General features: G+C 35.2%; 1 protein-coding gene across 1 annotated transcript; it reads left to right on the forward strand.

Moving 5' to 3' along the window:
* Window positions 1-979: 979 nt before the first annotated feature.
* LOC140137567 (uncharacterized) lies at window positions 980-3,907 on the forward strand. The gene is made up of 2 exons (XM_072159284.1): window positions 980-1,485; window positions 2,195-3,907. Exons 1-2 carry the CDS (start codon window positions 1,086-1,088, stop codon window positions 2,776-2,778), a joined length of 984 nt encoding a protein of 327 aa, XP_072015385.1. The 5' UTR covers window positions 980-1,085; the 3' UTR covers window positions 2,779-3,907.
* The last annotated feature ends 6,273 nt before the right edge of the window (window positions 3,908-10,180 follow it).

Here is a 10,180-nt window from a genome sequence, read left to right on the forward strand (position 1 = left end):
TGAACCACTTGTCTTGAATCACTGAAATTTCAGTGAAGTAATTGGATTCATTGCCTCCATATTACTAGTACATAATTTTGTTACCAGTGTGTAGTTATTTTTGAGAAAATGCAAAATTAGTCACTAAAATGTATCAGGGGTGTATACCACCTATAAAGTTGTCGCATCTTATCCGAGACTTCGTTCTGAAGATGATACATGATCAAGATCCGAAAGCTCGGCCCTCTGAAAAAGACTTCTCAAAAGCTGAGATGAGACTAGTATACCTAAATTTCCGAGACTTCACCTCATATATGCACAAGTTATATTATGCAGTATTATATAGACACAAGGATTTTTTTTAAACATGAAAACACATTATTAGATATTATTCATAATTTTGTATATGATGTGGTATCATTCTATATATTCTATACCGGTATTTACGCTTAGGTCTATATGAATTATTATTCTACTCAACGTCTGAATGTATTTTTATATAATAGGCCTATATAGGGCCTATAATGAACATGACTTCATCAAAAAACTTAACACTATACCAGACCTGATGCCATGAAGGTTTTCTAAAACTTTTCTATAGCCTATATTAATTAATTAATAATAATAATATACACTAAGTCTTGGCATGTTTTTGTTAGGCGATTTTCCTCGAATCTAATGTCATTGACTCATTTTAGTCATTAGCCTTTTATTGTTACCATTATTTTATAATGCATGTAAATATTACAATAGGAAACAATAGCACTGTAATGATAGTGATTTCAGTTTATTTATCAGTGATTGATCGCTCATTCACAATATTATGAAAACACATGCTACAATTTACTGTGTCGCCTGGAGAACTATACCACCGTAGAGGGCTCATATTACACTGTCTTGACAACGGTCCATGGATACCAATATACAATTGATTGATTATTTACTTGCCAACGTAGATTGACCAATCAGAAAGCCGTATCACCGGTGTATAGATGGTGTGCTATATCTCATCTTAGGTCAGATCGAGTTATGATCAGCTACTAACAAGACGTACTAAAATTATCACACTTTAACTTCATAATATTTTACTGCATTACTATATCACCATGGGTTGTTCTAGCTCTAAGGACGATGTTACTGTTCTACCAAACAAACCCACAAGCCAAGCTTGGACTGCAGAGCGAAATGCTGAAAACCTTAACAGCAAACCTGCTTCAGCTAGTAGCAGGAAAAGCAAATCGGGCCGATCTAAAATGCTTCGAATTAATTCCAAAGAAAACGTAGAGATTCTAGCTGAGGACGACCAGATCAAAACAGACCGTTCTGCATCTCAGTATTCACTACGAAGCGAAGACGGCAATGGTAAACGAGGAACATCTGCCACCAGCAAAGTTTCTACTCGTACTTTTGATAGTGGTTTGGAGGAAGATTTCTTGCCTAATATGATCACAGAAGACTCCGACCCAGCCAAACAGAAGATAGCCGGTGATAGACCTGCAACACCTGGTAGGTTTCTAAACTTTACAAAACTTTTTTTTCCACAGGTCTTGCCGATCCCACTAAATATTTTGATTCCGATTATTTTTACTATAATAATAATATAAGTTTTCCTTTCTCAGGTTCAGATTACAAAAATTATACGGAACTTGTATTATAATTCGTAGCACACATGCATTAATTTATTTTCAATGCAGATATAATAGCCCTAACATTGTAGTTTCAAAAATATTCGTTCAAAGATATTTGCTTACAAATATTTTTGTTCCAAATTCTATAAAGTGTTATGTCAACTTTTTGATATTTCCTGTTTATTTTTCATTTTGGATCATCTTGCTATGTAAACATGTTTAGCATGATGCTCAGGTCATCATCCCCTTTCCCTAGCGACTACGCTGTTTGCCCTTGTCTGCTATGCAGTCTTTTGTTGCCCCTTTTGTTACGTAGATAATAAAGCCTATTCATGAAATTCGATTAGTTCTTCCTGGGGGTTTGCCAATGAAAGGCAAAACTCAATGGAATGTGAATTGTGAATGAACCTTTTAACGCGCATCACCGCGTGGGTCTTATGAATTATTTAGGCCACTCAAAACTAGGCCAGCTCAAAATTGACCAAACATACAAGATAATTGAAGATATTAAACTAAAATAAAGTTACATCAAAGTCGGAATTTGTTGATTAATCTCTATTTTCATCTTTTTGTTCTTTCCAATACAGAGCTTGGTGTTGTTGGAACTCAAATCCAATCCCGACAAAGCAGCAGCAAAAGTGTAAGAAATCAGAAGACAAGCGACGACATTCTTAATGGTCTACGAAGTGAAGGTCTTCTCGCTGCCTTCGGCCAGAAACAAAGTGGTATGTCCTTCGAGGTCATGATCGCCCCTGAATTTGGCATCTTGAAGAAGCCACCAGCAAGACTTGCCAGTTTGAAGAAGAAAAAGAAGAAGTCCAAGGAATTAACCAAAGAAGAATTGGAAGCCAAAATGCAGGCTGCTGAGGAGAGAAGAAAGAGAAAAGAAGCCAAAATGATTGCCAAACTGAACACTTCTGCTAAGGAACTTAAAGCACATCAAGTTGCTAATGTCAATGAAAGAACTCAGCAAGAACAAGTTAAAGTAAAAGTAGAAAAGACTCTAGATAAAGTTGCAGCAAATCGGGAAGCACATTTCAAAGCACTCAAAGAAAAAATGGAACAGAAAAAGAAACACGCAGAGAAAGTACGACTTGCCAAATTGGAAAGACTTGCGGATTCTATAACAGCTGATGTGCAGCAGGAAGAGGAGCAGGCTTCTGCTGTATAATGAACAATTAAGAATAGCAATCCGGCATGTTTGTTGCATGAACATTTTTATACGCAAACCAACTCAGGAACTGCTTTCAAACTTGTGCTGGATTGATTCTTTACGCGAGCGTGTATTCATGATGAAACTTTTGGTGCAATATTTAAAGACTATACGGACATAACTCCATCCAAGTTTGTAGTAGTGGACATTAGGATGCTGGAAATCCTAATTTAATCTGCTACATTCAAGGAATGGCAGTAAACTTATCAATATCAACAAAAAAAGTTGATACTCAGCTTCAGATTTATCTAAATGTTTTTAAATGTACAATGTTTATGTCATATAAGAAGTATGATGTAGGTGTGTGGCAATTTATGTCCCTTTTAACATACATAACCAGCATATCGGTTATAAGTAAAAGTAACATGTATTTATGAATGATGTTAAAGTTCCTACATACTAGTATACATTACTCAAAACTAAAATTGTTTGAGTATATTGGAAAAAGAAATTTTGTATTGTTTACCTTGAAAATGGGTAAAAAAATATATTATGGATTTGATTTTGTCCTGTTAATTTCATTGCATTGTGCAAAATCAACTCCATAAAATGATACAGGTGTTTATCAAATGCTATTTATACATCTGTGATAAACATGATTACTGTAGTTATGGTTTTATTGTCATTGACAACCATTTCACCTTTGGACCCAACAAAAATGTCAAGGCTTGAACTCCCATTATGCAAATTTGTAATGTTTCCAAAATTCTTTAAAACGTTTTCCAGTATTCAATAAAAGAAGTTATTGTATTTTGAACTGGTTATAAATTTATATTTAATACATTTTTAATAATTTTAATTTGTTATTTTAATGTCATTTTAATCTGAAAACATGGATTTGTACTCTTGGTTCCTTACATTATACAAGGTCATGTGCATATTCTGCATAATGTTACGTGTTTAATTAATTAATTTGCACACGAGGCATTTATAGGCAAGTGCTTGGCTGATCACTTTATTAATTAATATTGATTTGTTTAATGTCCTTAATAAAACCAGTCCAACTATCTGGATTGGTTTTATTAAAATATATTTTGTAATACGTACTAAGATCGCTGGATCGATTTTGTAATGATATGTGAAGAAAATACAAAACATGAAATAAAAAAATATATAACAATTGAAAAAAAGTGTCTGATGAATTCTTATAGTGGTTTTAGTCTTCAGATGTAAAGAGGTACTCATAAATCAATGAGCAGGTATTCTATACAAATTTTTAAAAAGGCAAACAGTTCATATTTGGCAAATCATGAAAATTAATTGCACAGAAGTTTACAGTAGACTTTCCACAATGCATTTCTTTCTGTACTGAGTCTGATTTGCTATTCAGTGCAGCATGATCTGACAAGAAATACCTCAATTGCAAAATCAATACAGGTAAGAAATGCAACATGGGAAGTGTGAAATCCCAAAGTAAAATTGCTGTTTACATAATCAATAACATCTTTGTCTCAAGTGGACAATTCAAAGCAATTTTTGATGAAATTGAAAGGAAAATACAAGTTGACTATTGCATGACACACCCTTGTTTGAAAACTGCATTTTTTATGAAGAATGTGCAGTTGTTTTTAATGATAAACAAAATGCTCATCCCCACAGCAAAATTTGGTAATAAAACAAATACTACATGATTCATATTAGGGAAATACGGACTATCTTTCCCTCTGTACTGGCAATGGGCCTATGGGTTTGGGGTGATAGGATCATAGCTGGTACAGAGGGAAAAATAGTTTGCCCTATTTCCCCTCTAACCATGTAGTATTTGTATAAGGGACCGTTCACAAACACTTGTTAGGGAGCCTGATGCAAAAAGGGGGCCCTTAAAAGTTTTGACCCTGGGGGGGCTGAAAAATATTTTCCTGGGAAAAAGATATGCTTTTCTATGGGGAAGACCGATAAATGTTCATGGCAAAAAGGGGGTCCTGAAATTTTGGAGATCTGATAAAAATTTCACCCCCCCGCTTTTATCAGATCTCCAAAATTTCAGGACCCCCCTTTTTGACATGAACATTTATCGGTCTACCCCATAGAAAAGCATATCTTTTTCCCAGGAAAATATTTTTCAGCCCCCCCAGGGTCAAAACTTTTAAGGGCCCCCTTTTTGCATCAGGCCCCCTAACAAGTGTTTGTGAACGGTTCCTAAGACCTTGTCCTGAAAAATAAATGTCCCATTATCTCAATCCTTAAGGGATCTGGAATGAGCGTTTCGACAGTATTTTTTTTGGGACATGAGAGCACATCAGACATGTCGAATTGCATTCTGAATACGAAGAATGTCTTTCTGATATCAAACAATTTTCATTTTTTGAAATTTACGATATAATACAAATTTTATGACAAATTATTAAAATTTGATATTTTTCACATTTTTGATAACAGTCCTCGAAGTAAATTTTATAAATCTTAATGATATATTCTTAAAGTGTATGTAGCTGGGAGGAAAAGCCGACGATCAATTGAAATTTTGACCTTTCATATTGAAGATATGGATTTTTCCCCAAAAAGACCTATTCTTTTTTGGTGTTTTGGGAAAAAAATCCATATCTTCAATACGAAATGTCAACATTTTCCATTGATCGTCGGCTTTTCATCCCACCTACATACACTTTAAGTATAAATCATCAGATTTATAAAGTTTACTTGAGTACTGTTAAATATCAAAAATATCAATTTTAATCATTTGCCATAAAATGTGTATTACATTGCTAATTTCAAAATATCAAAATTATTTGATATCAGAAAGACATTCTTCGTATTCAGAATGCAATTCGATATGTCTGATGTGCTCTAATGTCCCACAATAAATACTGTCCAAACGTTCATACCCCATCCCTTAAGAAACCCAAATGATATTAATATCATGCAAACCGTTAATTTATTTGGAAAGGTAGTTTTTGACCGTTCCCACAGTAAACTAACAAAGTAGACATTCCAATGGGCTATTCCAGTTGAAATCCATACACCCCCATTTCAAATGGAGTTCCCCGTTCAGGTTACACCATTTATGATTTAATGTGCACTCCCCTGTGTGGTAGATAAACCCTAAAGGTTAAGTCTTCCAGGGGGGGGGGGGTGTATGGATTTCAACCGGAATAGCCCAATTTATGGGTGACACACAGTGTCCGAAATAAGGAAAATATGGAGGTTGTCCCGAGGACAACTAAAGCATGAATTCTGCTTGTCCTCAAAACATTTTGGTTATCCCCAAAATATATATGTCATGTTTTTGAGTGCAAAGAATCCAAATAGTGGTTGTCCAGAGGATAAGTACTTAGCTCAATATGGTTGTCCCCAGTGATTTTTGGACAAGAGGAGTGCTTATTTCAAACACTGGTGACACATGCTGATAATTCTATTGTAGAACATGAAAATGACTCTTGGACATGAATATTTTGTTCATGGCTGATACCCACTGATCAGTACCCCCCCCTGCATATTGCCATGGCATGATCAACAATAAATTTGAGGGTTGAGAACCTTATTAACTCATAATACCCATTTAACACTGGAAAACCACTTGAAATGCATTTAAAGTGGTTTGAACCTTTTGAATTTTGTATTTTCATTATCAAGATTTCGCTATGCCTTTGTCGGTTAAACATACAAAGAAAATGCATTTGAAAAATCAATGTCATTATTACCTGGAATTGGTAGTTGCACTTATTAACAAATCAATGAAGCTACTGCTAGATGTTTACATGCTATGGCAATTTTGCTTTATACTATACTGTGATGTCACTTAAGTATGATTCACAGGCTCAAGCTGTACATTATCGTAACAGTCGTTTTCTTCCATAAGGTGCCCCAAAAAACAGCCATTTTTTTGGTCGAAGTGTTGATTTTAACAGCATTTTGGGCCAAAGTTTTGACTTTAACTGAATTTATTTGAGAAAAAAAAAAATCAATTTTTCTCAATTTTTGCAAAAAAAACAGGTTTAGCCTCTTCATGCACATGCTGAATTAAACAAATTCAGATTGATCAACCTACTTGGAAAGTTGGAAAGTCTGTTCTCCCACAGGACTGGTTTTATTTTTTTCCCTAGGGGGCTATGAAAAAATTATGAGCCCTGGGGATGGTAAAATTGGGGGGGCCAAGAAATTTTTGGCAAGGTGAAAGGGGGGGAGCAAGCAATTTTGGCACACTTTGATGGGGCGCCTTTTAAATAAAAGGCTTAGGAAAATGGTACGTAATATGCAAGTTTTCCTGCTTGCTGCGCTTGCAACATATATCTAGACCATTTAAGATTTGAAAATTGTGATCCCAAAAATTTGGCATGTGTAAAGGGGGGGTAGGCAATTTTTGGCAGGCCGAGAGGAGGGCAAGCAATTTTTGGTGGGCCGTTCAGAAATTTTACCCGGGGGGGGGGCTCATAATTATTGCACAGCCCTTAAGCTAAGAGGTTAACAGTAAACAGGTATTATACAAGATATTGCCCATCCCATGCAAACCCTCAACAGGGTCTTAGCTAGGATTTAACAAGTGCCCATCATTTTCACCAATACTCCCTGCACATCGTCATCATCCCTATATCTTTGTGTTAAAAATTGCTGTGATAGTACAGCGAATCCTCTCGTTTTTTAACAGCTACGCATCGCGATTTTGTTCGAGATAGGCCGAGCGACTCAGGCTAAGCATACCATGACTATCATATGAGATACCACAGCGTTTCTATATTCTACACATTATTACGATTTGTGCATGCTCTCTAGTACCCCATATGATGTTTCTATTACAAGAAAAAAATTTGTTTTCAGGTAAAACCAGGGTTTTGTTTCCAGTACACTCACTCGAAAAGCAGTACACTAATTAGCGGGGCCTTGCAGCTTGCTGTGGATATCTTTTACTACATTTTTAAAGTAAAAAATTTGAAATCCAAAGTAAAAATTGAGATATACTTAATTTTGAGAATGACAATTATACTTTATAGGTATACAGGAACGCGTTTAGCCCATTCAGTTAAGTTCCAGGTGCACGTCCTATAACACAATGTATACCGGTATGTAAACTTTCTTTATCTGTGTCAATAATAGAATATTGATTTCAACAGAGTATTGAGCTGTATGGAAAAAAATATTTATAATACAGGGTGTTGACACTGTGCCCTGTCCAAAATTTGACCTTGAAACATACAGTAGACCTCTGCACCTTCTGAGGTACAGTCAGTTAGCGATTGCTATATCCTTGATTTATTTGTCTACTCTTGTTTTGAGTTCACAGAACTTATTCAACTGTTATTTTTAGAATTTTAGCATCATGCCCGAAGCATTAATCTTGCTTGTCCCAGGAGCAAACTGCCTACCCAAAGTGACCGGTGGGTAACTGGCTAACACACTGACCCAATATTCTCAAAATCATACACAATAGATAAAATACATAATTCTATTACCTCCACGACCCATTATTCAAAATCGCGCACTGTGGTTTGTTGAAACGCGTCACGTGAGAGCCCATTATTCTGCAATAATGGGTCAAGCGCCGTAACACATTCTACGCACAGCATTACGCTTGGTTACGCGTGCAATATTTCCGCGACACGCGTTGTCACTTACTGGCGCACGCTCCACCTTGAAGTAAACAACTTAAAATATTTGTGCCAAAAATGATATTTTCTCTTTAAATCGCACTATTTTCTGGTAATAGAATAGAAATAAAGGGTGCAGCATTATCCTTTACACGCATAAATAATGTGTCCTCGGCAGTAAAACGTTTAAATAATGGGTTCGGCTGCGCCTCACCCATTATTTACGCTTTTACTGCCTCGACACATTATTTGGGTGTAAAGGATAAAGCATTACCCTTTATTTCTTAAATAAACATCAGTTCACAAACTATGTATGTACAAAGTATTTAATACACAGTACATGTACCATTTTATTTTTCATATACATACTATATTAATATACCTTTTACAACGTACATATTTATACATTATCCGGGCTGACATATGCAGGGTACTATGATTATTAATTGATTATTTCATCCAATTTAGATCAATGTTACAATCACTGTACAATAAACAAGCTTTATATGGGTTTACATCATATGGTATATCTACAACATTAGCATTGGAGCATGGAACAATATGAAAAATAACTAGAGACAAATTGCTGAAAAATAGCAAGTGCCCCTTATAATAAGCTGTTTGCCCCCTCTCTATGCCTACAAAACGGATCTACTTATGTATTTTCATGTCATAGTAAGTTGCACTTGAATATTCTCACAGAGCGTTAACACTGGCTTTTGTACAACATCATCATTTTGTACAAACAAACATTCGAAATTTTGCACAAAAATACTACTTTTCCAAAGTATAAAAATGTGACCCTTTACATCATATACATCATGTATTTAAAAAATCAAAACACTTGAATGAATAATAATTATTGTCATGTATGTTTATTCTAAACATGTGAAAATCACCTAAATTTGACTCAAGTAACGCCATGTTGGATTTTGGATCACTTGCAGTCACTTAGTGGTTTTGAATCACATTGCGTTTAACATATCAATGTAACTGTGGAAACGCACTGATGGCATTCTCAATTTGAGACAAGATGAGACTATATCAACTATATTGACTCTGGTTGGGCTGTGTCCTACAACTTGGCCAATTTTTAATAGATTCAAATTCTTTACTTCAGGAATTGAAAGATGGACTACAAAATCATTATAGGCAAGCCAAAACTTCTAGCCACAAATCTGGGCTTCGTGTATAAAAAATGGGTTACATTTTCGGAAAATTTGGTATTAAAGGTCCACTTTCAGATTCTGAGGCACATCCCTACATAAAGTAACTTGACGACTGGATATCTGTACCATTTTCATATCCATGGTGGGTATGGTAGAGGAAATGGCAATAATCTTATCACTACCAGACAGTCTGCTTCATATTATCCAAAAGAATTTATACAGAATTGCACTAAGAAGCATTAAAATTCATCTAAATCTAAACCATAAATAGAAAATTAGACAAAGATATTGTATTTAGCAAATAAAGAAAACAAATTGATCAAGTTCAAACATGTATGGCATATTTTTGATAAATTAATACGTATACAAAATATATGCATCTAAATAATTATGTGACATGATCAAGGGGGATGAGTCGCATGTTGACCCTGGTCGAAAATGTGTTCTACATATGTTTCTAAAGAGGACATTTAGAGCTTTCAGAAACTGAAAACCCCATGTTGATATGACTTTTCTTTGTGAAGTTACGTCAATTTATCAATCGCTGAAAACAATATAAAACAAAAGAATTTTAACACTTTATTTGCCAATATCTCAAAATCAATATTAGCGACATCCGACTCATTTCCAGTGGCGTAACCAGCGGGGGGCAGGGGGGCTGGAGCCCCC

Source organism: Amphiura filiformis, chromosome 17 (assembly GCF_039555335.1).
Source record: "Amphiura filiformis chromosome 17, Afil_fr2py, whole genome shotgun sequence".
Taxonomy (NCBI): Eukaryota; Metazoa; Echinodermata; class Ophiuroidea; order Amphilepidida; family Amphiuridae; genus Amphiura; species Amphiura filiformis.